General features: G+C 46.2%; 10 protein-coding genes across 10 annotated transcripts; 6 read left to right on the top strand and 4 right to left on the bottom strand.

The window, feature by feature from the left end:
• Positions 1–220: 220 nt before the first annotated feature.
• Positions 221–2,224, top strand: EMP70 (Emp70p; the record flags this gene model as incomplete). Its single annotated transcript, XM_022609069.1, has 1 exon — positions 221–2,224. The coding sequence occupies one exon, from the start codon at positions 221–223 to the stop codon at positions 2,222–2,224; it is 2,004 nt and encodes a 667-aa protein (XP_022465502.1).
• A 617-nt stretch (positions 2,225–2,841) lies between these two features.
• On the top strand, positions 2,842–3,114 carry SLO1 (Slo1p; the record flags this gene model as incomplete). The annotated part of the gene is made up of 1 exon (XM_022609068.1): positions 2,842–3,114. One exon carries the CDS (start codon positions 2,842–2,844, stop codon positions 3,112–3,114), a length of 273 nt encoding a protein of 90 aa, XP_022465501.1.
• Positions 3,115–3,397: 283 nt separating this feature from the next.
• On the top strand, positions 3,398–4,048 carry ISC10 (Isc10p; the record flags this gene model as incomplete). Its single annotated transcript, XM_022609067.1, has 1 exon — positions 3,398–4,048. The coding sequence occupies one exon, from the start codon at positions 3,398–3,400 to the stop codon at positions 4,046–4,048; it is 651 nt and encodes a 216-aa protein (XP_022465500.1).
• Positions 4,049–4,201: 153 nt separating this feature from the next.
• DMC1 (recombinase DMC1) lies at positions 4,202–5,191 on the bottom strand (the record flags this gene model as incomplete). Its single annotated transcript, XM_022609066.1, has 1 exon — positions 4,202–5,191. The coding sequence occupies one exon, from the start codon at positions 5,189–5,191 to the stop codon at positions 4,202–4,204; it is 990 nt and encodes a 329-aa protein (XP_022465499.1).
• A 138-nt stretch (positions 5,192–5,329) lies between these two features.
• PDA1 (pyruvate dehydrogenase (acetyl-transferring) subunit E1 alpha) lies at positions 5,330–6,613 on the bottom strand (the record flags this gene model as incomplete). The annotated part of the gene is made up of 1 exon (XM_022609065.1): positions 5,330–6,613. One exon carries the CDS (start codon positions 6,611–6,613, stop codon positions 5,330–5,332), a length of 1,284 nt encoding a protein of 427 aa, XP_022465498.1.
• Positions 6,614–6,772: 159 nt separating this feature from the next.
• On the bottom strand, positions 6,773–7,570 carry BMH1 (14-3-3 family protein BMH1; the record flags this gene model as incomplete). The annotated part of the gene is made up of 1 exon (XM_022609064.1): positions 6,773–7,570. One exon carries the CDS (start codon positions 7,568–7,570, stop codon positions 6,773–6,775), a length of 798 nt encoding a protein of 265 aa, XP_022465497.1.
• Positions 7,571–8,913: 1,343 nt separating this feature from the next.
• On the top strand, positions 8,914–9,810 carry TMT1 (trans-aconitate 3-methyltransferase; the record flags this gene model as incomplete). Its single annotated transcript, XM_022609062.1, has 1 exon — positions 8,914–9,810. The coding sequence occupies one exon, from the start codon at positions 8,914–8,916 to the stop codon at positions 9,808–9,810; it is 897 nt and encodes a 298-aa protein (XP_022465496.1).
• A 238-nt stretch (positions 9,811–10,048) lies between these two features.
• Positions 10,049–10,771, top strand: GRX4 (monothiol glutaredoxin GRX4; the record flags this gene model as incomplete). The annotated part of the gene is made up of 1 exon (XM_022609061.1): positions 10,049–10,771. The coding sequence occupies one exon, from the start codon at positions 10,049–10,051 to the stop codon at positions 10,769–10,771; it is 723 nt and encodes a 240-aa protein (XP_022465495.1).
• Positions 10,772–10,839: 68 nt separating this feature from the next.
• RAD24 (Rad24p) lies at positions 10,840–12,936 on the bottom strand (the record flags this gene model as incomplete). Its single annotated transcript, XM_022609060.1, has 1 exon — positions 10,840–12,936. One exon carries the CDS (start codon positions 12,934–12,936, stop codon positions 10,840–10,842), a length of 2,097 nt encoding a protein of 698 aa, XP_022465494.1.
• A 246-nt stretch (positions 12,937–13,182) lies between these two features.
• On the top strand, positions 13,183–19,575 carry BRR2 (ATP-dependent RNA helicase BRR2; the record flags this gene model as incomplete). Its single annotated transcript, XM_022609059.1, has 1 exon — positions 13,183–19,575. The coding sequence occupies one exon, from the start codon at positions 13,183–13,185 to the stop codon at positions 19,573–19,575; it is 6,393 nt and encodes a 2,130-aa protein (XP_022465493.1).
• Between the last annotated feature and the right edge of the window lie 220 nt (positions 19,576–19,795).

Here is a 19,795-nt window from a genome sequence, read left to right as displayed (position 1 = left end):
TCCATCGGCAATGTATTCAGCGTTTTGCGTCATTAAACGCTGCGGAACATCTCTTAGGCGTCAGAGAAAGCGACAAAAAAAAAAAATTACGTATATGAAAAATTCTTGAAGTGAAAACAATTTGGAGTTCGATACAAACACATTGGAGCGACCAACGACTTTGCTAACAGCTAGTTCACCGAGAACTTTAAAGTTATTGGCACGTAAGGTGTATTCCACAATGATATCCCATACAGTGCATCTTGGTTTGGCCTTACTTTGGGCGTGTGGCCAGGTTAATGCGTTTTACTTGCCTGGTGTCGCACCTACCACATACAAGGCAAATGACGAAATTCCTCTACTCGTCAACCATTTATCTCCATCCATGTACTGGCAGCACGAAACCGAGGATGGAGAGAACATGAAGGGTGATAAGTCGAGATACTTGTACTCCTACGATTACTACTACGACCGGTTCCATTTCTGTCAACCTGAGAAGATTGTGAAGGAACCAGAATCTTTGGGATCAATTATATTTGGTGACAGAATATACAACTCTCCCTATCAAATCAAAATGTTGGAAGAGAAGACATGTGTGCCCCTTTGTAATACTATCATTCCTGGGAAAGATGCCGAGTTCATCAACAAACTAATTAAGAATGGGTTCTTCCAAAACTGGCTGATCGATGGGTTACCTGCCGCAAGAGTCGTTCACGATAAGAGCACCAACTCTGATTTCTACGGGAACGGGTTCGAACTCGGTTCGGTTGAAGTGGTTCAAGCTGTTGCGCAAGCTAAAACTCACCCCAAAGAAGACGACAGTGGCAGTGCCAAATTGAGCACTCGCGACGCCAAAAATGTTCAAATGCTAAAGAACGTGGAGTTACCTTACTTCGCCAATCATCATGATATTACCGTTGAGTACCACGACCGTGGTGAAGGTAACCTGCGTGTTGTGGGTGTCACCGTGGATCCAATTTCGATAAAGCGTTCCTCTCCAGGGACTTGTCAAACTTCAGGTGACCCTCTGATGCTGGATGAGAAAAACGACAACGAAGTTTACTTTACCTATTCCGTTAGATTTGTTGCTTCCGATACCGTGTGGGCTACCAGATGGGATAAGTACTTGCATACGTATGATCCCACGATCCAATGGTTCTCCCTGGTTAACTTTTCCATCGTGGTGGTTTTGTTGTCTTCAGTGGTTATTCACATGTTGTTGAAGGCTCTGAGGAGCGATTTTGCCCGTTACAATGAGCTAAACCTGGACAATGAATTCCAAGAAGATTCTGGTTGGAAGTTGACTCACGGGGATGTTTTCAGAATTCCATCAAAGTCGATGCTATTGTCCATTCTTGTTGGTTCTGGTATTCAGTTGTTCTTGATGATCTCCGTTAGCATTTTCTTTGCCGCTCTTGGATTTTTGTCCCCCAGCTCAAGAGGCTCCCTCGGTACGGTAATGTTCATGCTCTACGCCCTATTTGGGTTTGTTGGCTCATACACTTCGATGGGTGTTTACAAATTTTTCAGAGGCCCATACTGGAAGGCTAACATGATCTTGACTCCATTGCTGGTTCCAGGTTGTCTTTTGCTCTCCATTGTTGGCTTGAATATGTTTTTATTAGGCGCGCACTCCTCCGGTACGATCCCAGCGAAGACTCTGTTCTTTATTGTCCTTTTGTGGTTTGTTATATCTGTGCCATCTGCTCTAGCTGGTTCTTTAATTGCACATAAGAAATGCAGTTGGGATGAGCATCCAACCAAGACAAACCAGGTCGCAAGACAGGTTCCATTCCAGCCATGGTATTTGAAGACGGTTGCTGCCACTTTCATCGCAGGTATTTTCCCCTTTGGTTCCATTGCTGTTGAACTGTACTTCATCTACACCAGTTTGTGGTACAACAAGATCTTCTACATGTTTGGTTTCTTGTTTGTCTCATTCCTGCTATTGACGTTGACTACGGTTTTGGTCACCATATTGATAACCTACCACTCTCTGTCGTTGGAAAACTGGCAGTGGCAATGGAGAAGTTTCATCGTTGGTGGTGTTGGGTGTGCAATCTACATGTTCGTCCACTCGATCTTATTCACCAAATTAAAGCTTGGTGGATTTGTCACCATCGTGCTTTATGTTGGATACTCTGCGGTTATCTCGCTGCTGTGTTGTCTCGTGACAGGGTCGATTGGGTTCCTAAGTAGCATGTTCTTCGTTAGAAGAATTTATTCATCCATCAAAGTGGAATGAATAATCCATTTGACGATATCATTTAAAGTAGGTTATCTTATATAACAAGTGTATTTGTCTTACTATATGGATAAAAAGAGAGCTGATAGGGTGTAAGAGCTAAAGCAGGTTGTAATTGAGTAAAGTGTGTAAGGACTCGGATATCGTGTATTTACGCCGTATACGTAAGGTATGTAGTTATATCAGTTGTGCTTTCTTGTCTAAGACTGGTTTCTTTGTTCTTTGGGTTCTGGATTTAGAGACGGTCTTGAAAAATGTCGGTCCAGATACCTTGCGGCTTATATACGTTCCGGATAACGGGCCATCCGCATGTCTCGAGTTCGTATACTCACATGTCGGGTTTATAATAGTTCACAGTACTGTATTGGATAGGGTAACGGGTCATGAGTCCATTCGTAAAGAAAGTTCCCGATTTATTCTCGCATAGGGCTATCAATTGGAACTTGAGATGGGGGAGACAATTGGAGTACTCTCCCCGTTTTTCCCACTAGTTCTTTTCGTTTGAGTTTCTTAAATAGTTGATAAAATTGGAACGAGTTTTGAACAAAATGTTAACAGATGACAAAAAGTTGTCATACTGAACAACCTAACCTTTATCGAAAACACACACCATAGCAATGAGCAATCCCGTCAACACGGAACCGTCCAAGGATACAGTAACCGCTAGTACAAGTGAACAGGTACCCACTCCAGAAGGGTCCTCTTCTGCCGGTAGGACAGAGGACGACAAGCTGCTAAAGGAGACGGTTCTATTAAGAGACACTCTCGACCTTCTATGGAACAAGACCTTGGAGCAACGCAAGATCTGCGATAATCTGGAACAACAGAATACCTATCTGCAAGGGTATATCAACAATCTAATGAGTTCGAGTAACGTCCTTGAGAAATGATCTTGGGGCTTGAAGTTACCGAACAGTGCTCCATCGCCGACAATACATTCTCGCCATTGTCCGTTTATATTGCCGGATTTGAGACAAACATCGGACACACGTTACCAATAAGTTTTCTTGTGACATGTGGCCCAGTTTCTAAAGTACAATATATTTACCGATGACAGTAAACGGTGTCTTTTCTTAATAGTTTTTGTGTCACAAAAGAGGTCTCCACTTCAATCACAGAATTAAAGCAAGCAGGCAGGTACAGCGACACTTCATCGACTACCGACGCGATAAAATGAAGTCAATTAATGTCAATTCGAACGGGAACGCTCCCCTGAGGGCACCCTCTGCAGCTTTGAAATCTACGAGGCGGGCTCGATACAGACCACAGCAACCGCCCTCTAACAAACGTTACCAAGAGAACTATGAGTTGAACGTTCTTGCCGCTAGGATGAAACTGTTTAAAGATTTAACCCCACCAGTGTCAGAATCGTCTCAGCCTGAGGCCATTGGCCAGAATAGGGATACAGATATTGGTCGATTGGGAAAGGTAAATACGCAGTATATTCCTGCTTCACCCGCGGTGCGCTCTGATTTAGAAACGAACTCGATCAATTTTAGTGTGTTACTGCGGACAGTACCGATCAATAATGATTGCACCCCGCTGGTTCACATGAATAATTATGAGTACCGATTCGATGATAATGGAGTGCATGATGATATGCTTCTGCGAGAGACTGGTCGGAAATGCAATGTTTTCCCAGAAGAGATGGAGTACAACGAGCTGCACTCAGTGATCTCCAAGTGGGACTGGTTGAAGTACCACCTCTTTGGTATCGACAAGTTTGATTTCTTCGAGTTGCACGAGCGAAGAAAGCAGTTTTACGCTTGTCCCTGGAATTACTCGAGGATCCCACTCAGAATGAGGGATGAAAGCGAGTGTTAAACTAATGGCTTCTAGATGGGGGGGGTATTCTTTTCGTTGATGTTACATAACAACCTACATGTGTATGTGTATACAGTTACTGAAGCCAAATGGGTCCTTCCCAAGGATGCAATGCGTAGTAAAATTGATAGCAGATGATGGACCGATATCGTGCTAATCGGTTGCGTCGCAGATGCCCTTCTCTCCAATGAGGTAGACGCACTCCCTCTCGGGCATATCTGGTGAGTCCTGAAGTTTGGCCACTCTTTCCTCCCCTCTTCCCTTACGGAGGAGAATTCTTGTCGCTGAGGCGTGTGCTAGTACGTGTCCACCAACGGGCTTCCTGCCGTCCGCTGACGCGAACAGTGCTGAGGCACCTGGGTCCGATTGCACCTGATTTGCCATGAACACTGCGACGTTAAACTCCTCCGCGAGTCTGTTCAATTTGAACAGGTGTTGATTGAGCCGCTGCTGTCTCTCGTTAAGTTCACCCCTCCCGCAGTAGTCGACCCTAAAGTTTGCCATGATCGAGTCCACGATTATAAGACGGTAGTCCCCCGAAGACAGTTCTCCGCCGAGTTGTTCAACGAGTTCCATCTGGTGCTCGCTGTTCAAAGCGCGCGCATAAGTGATGTTCTCGAGACACGTATCCGGGTCCAGTTCGTACCTCTCTGCGATCTGCCGGATCCGCTCTGGGCGGAAAGTCCCCTCCGTGTCAATGTAAGCGACTTTGCCCTCTCCACCGCCCATCTCGCGGGGCAACTGTGCTGTGACACACAGCGTGTGCGACATCTGTGTCTTCCCGCAACGGAACTCACCAAACACCTCTGTGATGGACATGGTCATAATGCCTCCACCAAGGATCGCGTCGAGGTTCTTCGCCCCCGTGGAGAGCGCAATGACCCGCTGCCGGAGCTCGAGTTGCAACGTAGCGGGGACAAACCCGACACGCACGATCTTGGCCGCAGCTTCTTTGATCTTCTCGACTTTGACCTCGCTGAGCCCGCGTACTTTGCACAGGTTCCGCCTTGTAGTCGACAGAACCGTGTTCACCGTGAAGATCCCGCTGCTCTTCAGCTTCGACAGGTCCGAGGCGTTGATCCCGTAGTTCTGCAACTCCTCTACCCCCACTACAGCCTGTGTCTCCGTCTCTGTGCTCGACATCTTGCTGATGGTCTTGCTGTTGAAGTGGTGGTGGAATGGTCAGCGGCTAAAACTGAGAGCAAGTTGTAATACGCGTATTCAATACTTAGACGTGTTATATATAGGATGTTGTGATGGGAGCAGGTAAGTGGATGGTATTCACTTCTGCGTGGCAAAATCGTTCTTCTGGAAGTCCCAGGTGTCCTCTGGGATCCTGCCGCGCAGCGTGGGGATCTCGGACCCCTTAACGTAGACGTCCTCGAAGAGGATCGAAAGTTTGGCCTCTGGAGGAGCCGCTTTGTCCGCAAGCTGGACCTGTTCGTCGACGTACTTGCGAGCTGCCTTGTCGTACTGCTTGACCTCTGCGTCCGTGGCGATCCCCAAATCCAAGAGGTGCATCTTGAGCCCTGCGATTGGGTCGTTCTTGGACCGCATGTTCTGGATCTCCTCCCTGGTCCTGTACGTGGTCCCCGGGTCAGACATCGAGTGACCACCGTACCTGTACGTCTCGAACTCAAGGACGAGTGGACCCTTACCGGATACACACCAGTCCTTGGCGAATTTGGAGGCCTGGTACACGGCTAGGATGTCCATACCGTTGACTTTGAGCCCAGGGATGTATTGCCCACGCTTGTAGTACTCTGTGGTCGCTGAGGACCGCGACGCGGCGGTACCCATCCCGTACTTGTTGTTCTCGCAACAGTAGACCACTGGTAGGTTCCACAGTTTCGCCATGTTGTACGATTCAAAGACTTGTCCCTGGTTGGACGCACCGTCACCATACAGAGTGAACGAACAGGCGTCCTCGTTCTTGTACTGGTGCGCAAACGCTAGCCCAGTGCCCAGGGGTACCTGTGCACCTACGATCCCGTTCCCGCCGAAGAAGTTGGGCGCGTACAAGTGCATGGACCCACCCTTCCCGTAGGACACACCTTCACGTTTCCCCATCAGTTCCGCTAGTACCTGTTTGACTGACGCACCGCGCATGTACGTGAACCCATGGCAACGGTACGATGTGATTACGGAGTCCAGTTTCGTGATTGCGTTCTCGATCCCGACCGCGATGGCCTCCTGCCCGACGGACAAGTGGCAGAACCCACGGATCTTCTTCGCCTTGTACAGAGCGTCGCAAGCCATCTCCATACGGCGAATGACGACCATATCTTTGTACATCTGCAACAGAGACGCCTTCGTCGTGCTGTACTGCAAGGATGGCGTGTCCAAGAGGTATCCCTCGAACGAGTTCTCCGGCAAGTCAATCTGTACAGCGTCAGCGTCACCGCTCGTGGCGGTGCCCCCCGTGGTTGACTTCTCTGCGGTTCCAGTCCCAGTACCTACCCCTGTGCCACCAGCACGAGCAGTGGCGAGCCATCTCCTTCCTGCAGCCCGCGACAAGTTCAGCAACTGCCCAGACCTTCTCAACGACATAGCAACGGCAGACATCGTGGGTGCTTGTCCCCTTGTACTAACTAGTACTGGAAGATAGTTGTTGATATTGTTGCAACTTCAATTTGTAACGATAGCCAAACGCGATTCGTCGACTGTGACAGAGTGAAGGTTGTATACGTGAACGGGTACATAGATACTTGCTTGCCACGGAAATCATTGCGCAGCTGGTTCCTGTTCTGCTGGTGGTGCGGGTTCCGCCGACCCCTGTTCTGCCATGTCTGAGGTCCACAAAGTGAGGTTATCTCTCAGCAACTGCATGATGAGCGTGCTGTCCTTGTAGGATTCCTCTGACAAAGTGTCCAGTTCTGCGATTGCGTCGTCAAAGGCCTGTTTCGCCAAATGGCAGGCTTTATCTGGTGAGTTTAGTATCTCGTAGTAGAACACTGAGAAATTCAAAGCGAGCCCGAGACGGATTGGATGCGTTGGAGCCAGTTCCGTCGCTGCGATCTCCGAAGCCTTCTGGTACGCCTCCTGGGAGTCCCCGCCAGCACGGTCCCTGACGTCGCCCTGGGCGAACTCAGCCAAGTACCGGTGGTAGTCCCCCTTCATCTTGTAGTAAAACACTTTAGACTCCCCTGTGGTCGCCGATGGGATCAGATGTTCGTCCAACACTGACAAGATATCCTGCGAGATCTTCGTCAACTCCTGTTCGATCTTGGCACGGTACGCGGCGATCACATCCCTCTGGTGCGGTCTGCCCCCTGCTGCGTCCGTGTCAGCCCCGGCCCCCTTGGCCTCCTCCTTCTGCTCAATCGACGACACAATTCTCCACGAGGCACGTCTCCCGCCAATGACGTTCTTGTAAGCGACAGACAGCAGGTTACGTTCCTCGACGGACAGTTCTTGTCCAGCAGACGCCACAGCCTTCATGTTCTCCACCATCTCCTCGTAGCGCTCCGCTTGCTCCGTCAGCTTCGCCAGGTACACCGAATCCTCACGGCTCAAAGACATGTTGTGTTTGGTAGACGTGTTTGCGACTGTAGTGATTGTAGTTGTAGTTGTAGTTGTAATGGTACCAGTGGCAGCAGTGATACCCTTGTATCACTGTCTCTCCCCGTGCTGTTGTTGTTTTTGTTTCCAGGAAGTTTCGTTGCGAAGCAGAAAAGAGGGGGGGTGTTACCCGGAGCGGGGCTCTGAGCTGTCGCTTTGAACGGCGGGGAGAAAGCAGCGCGGGTAACCAGTTTTGTATTCGGCGTCACGTGCGCTGGTACCGCAGCGTCCTACAAGAAACACTGTGGCAGGGTTCTGCTCAATGTAAGAAGTAGACCTGGTGCGGGACTGAAATATTGGGGTCCCGCCCGCAGCGAATTCCGCAAATCACGTGACTGCGGAATGTGCACGTGACAGGATAGCGCTAAGTACGTGCTGAAGATGCTATAACAACAGGGTCGCCCCGACTCGGCCGATCATAACTCAATTCACATTATCAACCTCTACAGTTGCACCTCGGCATCGCAATTGTAAATAATGTGTTCATTTCTAGAAAGTAAAAGCCAGTGATAGCCATAATCTACGATTGACAGTACTGCTGTAGCACTTGAAATGCAAGGTCTGTGCAAAAGGTATATAGATAATAGTGCTCTGCTTATCCTTCACTGTGCAAGAAAGCAATGCGTTCCGGTTACTATAAAACTGTCTCCAGTTGCGGGATTCAACTCCGCACGAGCATTATTCTGGCACAGTAGAGGCAGATCACGGCACTGCTATCTGCTAGGGTATAATCTGGATGTATATCATCCTAGACGATAATGAGATGGAAAACTGCATACAAAAGAAAGGAAGCACATAGTTACTCACTTATCAGTATAGACTACGGAGAACATTGTAGATCAATACATTAGAAAGCTGAAGCCTTTTTTACCCTAGCTGCATACGTTGTCGAGAGCCTACGGGAATTCCACAGGTGGCGTCTATTATTCCTGTATAGTTACAGTGTGGATAGTACTTGGCCAACAGAGTAGTCTTGGTATCACCAACGCGAAGAGCATTTTCTTGCAACAGTAGTATTAGTCGTATTTGCAGCTGTCACTGGTTGCAACAGAGACAGGTCCGCATTTAAGTGGGTCTGTCAATGTCATTGCCCTCGAACATATATGCTACTACCAGCACCATCACTTGCACAGTTCTGCACCTATCACGTATCCAGGTCACAGATGGGTGCGTTTCTGGGTCCGCCTCCGTCACGTGGTTGGTTGGAATCCTGGTCCCCCTGTTCCCCTGTAGTAGTCGGTGATGACGGTTACCACGATGGTATGGTATAGTGGGTCCTGCTCTGGGTTGTGCTACACGTCCCCATGTCCACCTTCTCGGCAAAAGACTTCGATACGCACAGGTACGAGGCGTGTAGACCCTCTTACCCCCCCCAGTTCTACGATACACTCATTTCGTACCATGAAGACGGGGAAGAGTCACGTCGTGAGGCAAGGCGAGGTGGCGGTGGAGGCACCCCCCCAGGGTGTGTTCTCGATATTGGGTGTGGTCCAGGGACTGCGACTTTTGAATTGGCTCACAGGGTGCCTGGTTGTACTAGAGTAGTTGGGTGCGATGTCTCACGTGTGATGGTGGAGCAGGCAGAGTCGAGGTTGGCACAGGTGCCACAAGAACGTCCCGTTGTCGAGTTCCGCGTCTGTTCGTACGACCAGATTGAACAGAATCATGAGTACGATCTGGTGACTGCTGTAGAGTGTGCTCACTGGTTTGATTTCAACAAGTTTCAAGAGAGTGTCGCAGGGGCACTCACCACTGGTGGGACAGTCGCTGTTTGGGGGTACGCGGATCAGTTGATCACGGGGTACCCTGACCTGGATGAGTTGTACTTGGATTTTGCATACGGTGATGATCATTTGGGTCCCTACTGGCAACAACCGGGGAGATCTCTACTAAGAACACTTTTGAAAGGGTGTGAGTTTAGAAAGGACTTGTTCAGGGATGTCCAAGAGGTTTACTCCCATGCAACAGACACCCAGGGTGCCCTGTCCATCACGAAACGGTGCATTCTGCGGGAGTACGGAGAGTACCTACGTACATTCAGCGCGTACCACTCATGGAAGGCAGACGTAGCAAACAAAGACAAAACAGACGTATGCGATGAGTTTCTACACGCGATCATGCAGAGACACCCAGGAATGGAACTAGATAGTGAGGTACACCTAGTATGGAACACGTTCTACAAGTTTGCAAGAAGGGTGTGATCAGGGGGGGGGGGGCACCAAGACACGCCAGGGACACTACACCCAGGTTTTTTGTTCACCCACTATTTAATATTCTCAAACCGTTTGATTAATAATAATGATAAGAGCACCCCATATTGGATGTGTCCGGGAGGCCCGTGCATGCAGCGTGTGTATATATATACACACGCACACGTACACATGCATGTAGACCTTGCTTGTAAGTGACTCCGTTTACCATCCAACCCACATAAACTCGATGTCACTAATACACGTAGACAGTAGGAAACAGCTGGAACAGATCGTTACCGCTCTACACAAGGGGAACAAACACTGGCTGGTCGTTCTGTACTTCCACACACCTTCCGATAGAAGATGCTCCCCAGTGGACAGGATATTCCAGGACGCAAACGCCAAATACAACGACGATAACATGCTCTTCCTGTTCATAGACACAGAGACGCATGAAAACAGCGGGATTGTCGACCTGTTCCACGTGGAACAGGTGCCCTACTGCGTCATACTCAGAGACGGGTACATCCTGCAGAAACTCGCCTATGCGGACTTGCAAGCGTTTCTCGTGACACTCGACGAGTGTGCTCCGATCATATACAACCTACACGCGGACGACAACAGAACTGAACAGCAAGAGCACCAGCAAAAACAGGTCGGAGACTCAGAGAATCAACTGGGTATCGAACGACTCGTGAACGCGGCACCCGTAATGTTGTTCATTAAGGGCACCCCTTCGAAACCAAAGTGTAGGTTCTCGAAACAGGCGGTCGAGCTCGTCCGTGCCAGTGGCGTCCGGTTCGGGTTCTTTGACGTGCTAAGGAACGCCACAGTCAGGGATCTCGTCAAGGAACACGCGGACTGGCCCACTATCCCAATCGTGTACGTCAATGGCGAGTTCCAGGGAGGGCTCGATATACTAAGGGAAAACCTCGCAGAGGACCCGCAGTACTTCCAGAAAAGAATATGACTAATGGATACCTGAATATATATACTATGTGTCTCTATAATAAGTATACATCAATGGCATATGACAGGTCACAGGATCCCCTTGTCGGCAAGCTCCTCTAGATCTGAGTCCGAAAACAGGGCAGAAATATCGCGCGAAGTGGGCAAATCTTTCTTGACATCGTCTCGGGGTTGGGGACCCACACTGGGGTGTGCCATGCTGGAACCCTTTTGTTTGGATAACATCTCCAACAACGAGTCGTCCTCATCGTCATCTCCCTCAATAACCCCGGCGTTCGACAAACTTTTGTCGGCGATCTCTTCATCACTGTCCACCAACACATCGTTCCTCACCTCATCGCCATCGCCATCGCCAGCGTCAGCACCTTGTGAACCGGCCCCCTCAGCGGTATCTGGGGACTCGGAAGCTCGGCCAGAGGTGAGTCGCCTCAATTTTCCCTGCTTTGCCATCATCAGTTTGGCAACACTCCTCTCCAGCGATAACTCGTGGTCGTCGACAGAACTCATCTCGTACTCAGTCTTCGCCTCAGCACCTACCACCCTGATGTCCCCGCCTAATCGACCGGTCACATCAACCGCATCGTCAACTTGACAGATGCTCTTACTCTTAAGCAGGACCGCATCGCGCTGAGTTGGTGGTAAACTGTCCACGTAACACATCATCGATTTCTTCTTGTAACTTTGCTGCTTGCGGATGAGAGGTCCATAGTACCCAAGTTCGGCAACGATGTCCTTGTACAGCACGGGCCGGCCGTACTTGTAAAACGAAACGTTTATGTAATCATCGCTCTCAATCCGGAACAACTTCATGTTTCGAACGTACTTCCACTCTCGTGGGAAAGTCAGTGTAGAATGACGTCTCCCTGTATCGCGTGCACGCCTCAACGTACCTCTCACTTTCCGTATACTATACTCGAGCGATTCCGGTGTACTTCTCATGCAGTCGCTCAGACTGAGTGCATTTGAAATGTCCAGCGCCGATCGCAGACTCAGTTCACCACTGTTGTGCGAAGAATAGTTCTCCAGAAGTCCAAGCTTAAAAGTATCGTTCGATACAGTACCTCGAGTCGTGTCGATCAGCTCAGTGACCATCACTTCGTCGTCCACCGTATCCTGCGAGCCGTGTATAACCTTCCCAATTGCATGGAAGTACGAAACAGACTTCTTCTTCGGTATAAGGTCTATCCGGTTACTCTTGGTACCACACCAAAACTCCAATGTCGCAATAGCAGCTCTTAGATCACCCATCTCCTCTGCCAGTTTACCAATGTACTTATTTCGGTAAGCCCACTTACCATTCCTCTGCAGCGTATCCCTCTCCCTCATACAGATATTACCCAACGTCCTTCTCATCAACGTCTTATTGATCGGGTTGAACTTGATCTGTTTCAAACGAGGGTGGTTTAGAATGTGACTTGTAAAGACAGTCTGTGCAGTGAAAGAGGTGTCGACACTGAAGTTCTGCTGGTTCATCGCGTTCGAATCGGTTTCAATTTCACACTCTGTGAGACATATAACCAATGGTGGCAGTCTCGTATCCGGAGAGTACAACCATTCCTCAATGGCCCTTTGAAACAGGCGTCTCGTCTCCGCATGGAACACGTTCGGGAGATCTTCGACGAGAATAACGGATAGATTGGAAGGCCCCACACAGTACTTGCAACTCTTCAAAAATTCTTTGAACTGACTCATTTGACCAAGATCCGTCAGAGATAAACTGTTCTCATACTCTACAATGGCCCGTTTATTCAAGGCAAATTCAGACTTCGTAGCGGCACACAACAGTTCCCGTTCGTTCCGCACTAGCCTGTTAGCGAGTACTTTGGCAATGGTACTCTTGGAACTGCCACTCGGACCCGTCAATAACAGCAACCTCGTACCCTCACAACCACTCGACAGCATATCTTGCAAAACAGTCTCCACATCCTTCAGTTTCCTTTGATGAATCGCAACGTCACTCATCACCAATGGCGCATGTTTTTCGTACCAGGGCAAGCCCGACTCTTTAAGATTGCTCCCATCCTTGTCTGTATCAAACGGTGCTGGTTGCGACTGAGCCTTCCTCGGCGACGGTGATCTTGAACCTTCCCAAACTTTGGCTTGCGACTCTTTGAAACTAGCACTGTGAGATAGTAAAGGTTCAAAGTTCAAACTGGCCCGCGGCATTCAAGCAATGCGACGGTTTAGATTCGCTGGTATAAATACCGGATCTCCTGTGTTGAATCTCATAGGAGGACCCTCATCGCACTGTACGCCTCTCTTAACAGCGTCTGAATTGGAAAAGTTCAAAATATATAGAAGAAAAGTTTTTAACACCGTGAGTACTTCTGAGGAGACGACTAAGTGAAGACTGCAAGTTTAGGTAGACACCCACATCTTCAACTATACCTCTCCGCTTTCCACATTTTGATAATGAGTGGGAGGAATGCAAGCTCGCATGGTGACGATGATGATGGTGCAAGGGAGAAGCGAATTAAAGAGATATATCGTTACGATGAGATGTCGAATAAAGTTTTACGCAGTGATAAACGGTTTCAAAGTAACCAAACCGACCCACTCAAGGATGCTGAGATGTCCGTACCGAAATCTCTAGCAGGACGAATTACGGTGAAAGAAATGGGGTCGCAGGTTAGGCCAGAATCCATGGAGGACACACAGATACCGACGGAACCCGTTGTGGAGCCGGAAAGACCCGCTCCGAAGTCCAGTTCGAAAAGAGATAAACAGACTAAGCATTTGAATGATACTCGGAACCTTTCTGTCTTAGAGATGGATGACTGGCAGCGTTTGCGATACCACCCGGGTGATGAAACAAATACTATAATCTACGAGGACATCCTCGATAAGATGCGATCTATTTTCGGGGACGATATCCCACACACTATCATCATGAACACTGCAGACATTGTCATAACATCCTTGAAATCAGATCCAAAAGATGAGACCGTTGTGTACAAAAAAAGAGAGCAGTTAGGGAAGGAGCTGGGTGTTCAATTAGATCTCGAACAGTTCAGCGAAATCTATAAATTGGTTAACAAAATAACCGATTTTAATAAAGACAATTCTAATGATGAATCTCAAAATGAAAAGGTGGTCACAATTCTAGCAGATAGTGACAATGAGGATGAAATGGCAGAGAGCAATACGTTAAGAGATGAGATGGAGAAGGAGGAAGAGGAGGAGGAGGAAGACGAACAGTCGGACTTAAACGATGATGCTGCAGTCAAAGAAAGCAAGCAAAGCAAAAAATCCTCAGACCTCTTGCAAAATAATGACGATTTGATTACGATTGATGGCAGCATACTTTCAGCTAGAGTTCCTCCGATTTATCTCATCGATAGGTCATATGTCCAGCAAAAACTATCGCGCAATATCCGCAGTGTTAGTCAAGATGATGAGTCAATTCAAGAGATATGCGACCGAATTATTCTAAACTTGCTTGATACGGAGAACAATCTTGACGAATTTGAAGTTCAAATGAACAAACTACTAGATTTTGATGATTTATCACTCTCCCAATTTTTTGTAACAAACAGGTTAAAATTGCTTTGGGGCATAAAATTATCAAACTGTCCCTCAGATAAGATACCACAACTGCTCAATGAAATGAGAAGAAAAGATTTGGAAGATCTTGTACAAGAATATGAAGACAAAGAGATGACGCGGAATAAGAAAAGGTTTTTAGATGAACCGGAAAGTCCAACTTCTGCAGTTGATCACAAGAGGAGTAAAAACGACGCCCATGTGTCTATAGTACCCCCTCTATTAGATCTCGAGTCTTTGAAGTTTGCACAAGGATCAAAGCTTCTAACTGTTTCAAAAGTAGAGCTACCTGAAGGTTCCTTCAAAAAGGTGAAGGATTTATATGATGAAATTCATGTCCCAGCTCCCAAAAAACCGGTGATAGACTATAATTTAGTACCCGTGTCGGATCTGCCGAACTGGGCACAAGGAGCCTTCCCCAATAATGAAACTGAAACGCTAAATGCCGTACAGTCCAAAGTTTATCCATGTGCCTTTGAGTCGGACCATAACCTTTTGCTTTGTGCTCCTACAGGTGCGGGTAAAACCAATGTTGCAATGCTTACAGTCCTTCGAACTTTATCAAAATTCTTCAATAAGACCACAAATAAGCTAAATTTACGGGACTGTAAAATCGTCTATATTGCGCCCTTAAAAGCGTTGGTACAGGAGCAGGTCAGAGAGTTTAATAGAAGACTAGGTTATTTAGGGGTCAAGGTGGCTGAGTTGACGGGGGACTCCAGACTCAATAAACAGGAAATAGTACAAACACATATTCTGGTTTCCACACCTGAGAAATGGGACATCATTACCAGAAAAATGGACGAATCATCTTACGCTCAACAGGTCAGCTTAATCATTATCGATGAAGTTCATCTACTACATGACGCAAGAGGGCCCGTACTAGAAAATATCGTGGCACGAACGATGTTTTCCAGAGACTCTGATGTTAAGCCGAGGTTGGTAGCACTGTCTGCCACATTACCAAATTATAAAGATGTGGCTAGGTTTTTGAGGGTACCCGCAGAAGGTCTGTTTAATTTCGATGCCTCCTTTAGACCATGCCCTCTTACACAACAGTTTATCGGAATTCGTGAACAAAACTCCCTGAAAAAACTGACGGCTATGTACGAGGCGTGCTACGACAAGGTACTAGAATCGCTGAAAGATCACAACCAAGTTATCATTTTTGTACATTCACGGAAAGAGACATCTAGAACTGCATCTTGGCTTAAGAACAAGTTCACTGAGACGAGTAAACTTTCATTGCTGAGAAACCAAGAAGAAGGGTCTAAAGAAATTTTGACCACTGAGTCTGAAAATATCCAAAACTCAAGCTTGAAAAAGGTACTTGAATCTGGAATTGGGATCCACCATGCTGGTCTTTCGAAGCAAGACAGATCTACTTCTGAAGACTTATTTGCCGATGGGCTACTGCGAGTACTGGTATGTACCGCAACATTGGCATGGGGGGTGAATTTACCAGCACACACTGTTATCATTAAAGGCACAGATGTGTATTCCCCTGAGAAAGGTGGATGGGACCACTTATCTGCACAGGATATATTGCAGATGCTCGGTCGTGCTGGTAGGCCTAGATATGATACATTTGGAGATGGTATCGTTATTACAAACCAGTCGGATATCCAATACTACCTTGCGGTTTTGAACCAACAGCTACCAATAGAATCTCAGTTGATCAGCTCACTGGTAGATAGTATGAACGCCGAAATTGTTTCTGGCAATATTCAAAGTAGAGACGATGGTACAAGGTGGTTGACGTATACATTTCTTTATGTGAGAATGCTGGTATCTCCAAAATTGTACAAGGTTGGGGAGGTTGAATGTGAGAATGAGGTTGATCTCATATCATACAGAAGAGCACTTATCCATTCTGCGCTAACCGTGCTTGCCACGATTCAGCTCATTTTGTATAATCCAGAAACTGGTAAAGTTGAGCCCACCGAGCTTGGTCGTATTTCTTCACACTTCTACATCAAACACTCTTCAATGAACATTTACAACGGGGAACTGAATGAGCACAGTAATATTATGGACCTGTTTAGGATATTTTCCCTTTCTGATGAGTTCAAGTACATTTCCATTCGTCAGGAAGAAAAAAGGGAATTAAAGGAGTTAGCAACCAAGGCACCGATTCCTCTCAAAGATGAGATGGATGATCCATTGACCAAGACCAATGTTCTATTACAGGCTTATATTTCCAACATTACCTTCGATGGACTAGCACTCAACGCTGACATGATATTCATTCAGCAAAGTGCTGGGAGATTATTTAGAGCAATGTTTGAACTCTGCCGGAAAAAACAATGGTCCCAGCCTACAAAAACTCTACTAAATATATGCAAATCAGTTGATTGGCGAATGTGGGTAACAAACACGCCGTTTCGTCAGTTTTCTAGTTGTCCACTAGAAGTGATCAAAAGGACAGAAACTTCAACACTACCCTGGGATGATTATCTAATCCTCCAATCACCAGCTGAAGTCGGTCGTACAATTAGAACCGAAAAGCATGGTAAACTAGTATACGATCTTTTGCAACGATTTCCCAAAATAAAGTTAAAGTGTATGGTACAACCAATCACACCAAGTGTTTTGATGTTTGAACTGGAGATTAAACCACAGTGGATCTGGGATAAAAGGTTTCATGGGTACGGCGAATCGTTTATTATACTGGTCGAAGACACAGACGGCAAAGATATCCTCTACCAAAGTCCTTTGCTCATTCGTGAAGAGGACATGGGAGAGCATCTCTTGCTAGACTTTTCTATTCAACTTACGCGAACACACCAGAAGAAACTTCCTCCCAACTTTTTTATATCTGTGATATCTGAAAAATGGCATCGTTGTGAGTCGAGAGTTGCTGCCGTCTTTGGAAAATTGCAACTTCCAAAGAAATTCCCAGCTCAATCCCGAGTTGAAAGTTCTGATCTGATCAATACACAACAACTCGAGAACGATGAGTTTGCTGAAGCCTTCAAATATGAAAAGTTCAATAAAATCCAGAGTACTGTCTTCAATCATCTGTACAACTCAAACTCCAACATACTGGTTGCTGCAGCAAAGGGTTCTGGTAAAACCGACATGGCTCTGTTAGCAATTCTTAACCTTTGGAGACAGAATAAAGGAAGAGCCTTGTACATTGCACCATCACAAGCGCATATTGATAGTACCTTGAAAAAGTGGGCCTCTGAACTATCTACAATGGCTGGTGGTAAAATTATAGACAAGCTGGGTTCTGAAATGGCAAGAAACCTTAAGAAAATAAGCCAGAGTCATTTAATTCTGGCGACACCAGAACAAATGGGTCCAGTTTCCTACAAGTGGCAGCAAAGAAAGAGCGTCCAGAAAATAGGACTAGTCATTTTTGATGACATGCATGAAATCAGCAACGCGGGATCTGGGCCATTATACGAAGGTTTGATATCACGTTTTATGTTGATGATCTCCCAATTGGAAACTGATACACGTATAGTTGGACTGTCTTCATGTCTAACAAATGCGCGAGATTTTGGAGAATGGATGGGTGCAGCCAGCGACAACATTTTCAATTTTAGTCCAGAGGATAGAATATCACCAATTGGAATACATCTGCAAGGATTTGATAATGCCGACAATAACCCTTTTACGCAGTCTATGTTGAAGACCGCTTTCAGATATGCGGCGAATAAGTCAAACGAGGAGGGTACCATCATCTATACTGCATCGAAAAAGCAATCAATTGATGCAGTTTCTTCTTTGATCAAATATGCTGTCAGTATTTCTTGGGATCTTTTAGGGGCTGAAGAAGAACAAGTAGAGCAATATGCCCAAAAGTTGAATGACGCATCTTTAAGATATCCACTTTCTCATGGTATTGGTATACTCTACAGTAACATGAGCAAAAATGACAATAAACTTATTCAACAACTGTACAAATACAATGCCATTACCTTTTTACTAGTCGAGAAAGAAATGAAGGACAACTGTCCCAAATCAGATATGCTCATCGTACTAGGTACCCAATATTTTGACTTAAAAGAGCATAGATATGTTTCATACTCTTCGAATGAAATTCTAGAAATGATTGGAAATACAAAGGGAAATGGGAACTCTTCTATGTGTCAGGCCGTTGTTTTGACCAATACAAATAGAAAACCGTACTATAGAAAGTTCTTATCTGAGGCCGTCCCAACGGAAAGTTTTCTGTTGCATAATTTGCACGACATTTTCATGAACGAAATCGCCAACTCTGTCGTTGAGAGCAAACAAGATTGCCTCGAATGGATTACCTATTCATATTTCTATCGCAGAATTCACGCCAACCCCAGTTTCTATGGTGTATCTGATATTACTGTATATGGTATCTCAGCGTACCTCACTGAAATGATAGAAAGTGTGGTTAAGGAACTTCTGGAATGTGACTTGATTCAAAAAAATGACCAGGAGCCACCCAAGAACGAAGATTCGGACACCGAGAATGATGTTGACAGCAAGTTAATCCCATTAAATCGGTGTTTTATTGGGTCGCATTACGGTATCTCATTCGACACAATGCAACTATTTGCTTTAGAATTGAGTGGAAAGTCATCCCTTCGAGACATTTTACAGGTAATCGCGAACGCATCTGAACTTGATTCAATACCGTTCAGAGACGAAGATTACAGTAAACTTTCGAAACTAAAAGCAATTTTGCCATTGCGCTATTCGGAAGAAAAAGGAAAAGGTGTTGTGTCCTACAAAATATTTGTACTTTTACAGGCCTACTTTTCAAGAGTACACTTGCCGTATGAACTATCTCTGGATTTGAAATTAATACTGGAAAGATCAATTCCGCTTGTGAATGCAGTTGTTGACATACTCTCAAGCGATGGTTATTTGAATGCATCAACTGCAATGGACATTTCACAGATGGTAGTACAAGGAGTATGGGATATTGACAGTCCATTGAAGCAGATACCATTTTTTGATAATGAGATCCTAAAAAAATGTAAGGAACAAGGTGTTGAAACAGTTTATGATGTCATGGCTCTAGATGATGAAGAGCGCGAATCAATTATCCAACTGGAAAATAAAAGACTGGCAACTTTAGCGCAGTTTATTAACAACTATCCAAATGTTGAGCTCACTTGGAAAATGAAAAGCATTGAAGAAGTCAAGGCGGGCCAGCCTGTCTTGGTGACCGTATCCCTGAAGCGAGATGAGGTACCAGAAACCTTAAAGGTCACATCCGAGGTGTACCCTTTCGAGAAAAAGAAAGTTGGTGGATTTTTATTGGTAACGTAGCATCTCGTGAACTATATGCGATAAAGAAAGTTTCCTTAACAGCCGAAGAACAAGAATATGACCTCTCCTTCACTTTAGAAACAACAGGAGCATACAACATTACAATTTGGGCTGTGTGTGACTCTTATTTGGATGTTGACAAGGAAGTCTCATTTGAATTACATGCAAAGTAATTATATAGGCATTAATTTAATAATATCTGTATTATTTCTTGGGATAC

Source organism: Huiozyma naganishii, chromosome 7 (assembly GCF_000348985.1).
Source record: "Huiozyma naganishii CBS 8797 chromosome 7, complete genome".
Classification (NCBI taxonomy): Eukaryota; Fungi; Ascomycota; class Saccharomycetes; order Saccharomycetales; family Saccharomycetaceae; genus Huiozyma; species Huiozyma naganishii.
The sequence above is the reverse complement of the archived record's forward strand: the minus strand, read 5'-3'. Positions and strand labels throughout refer to the sequence as shown.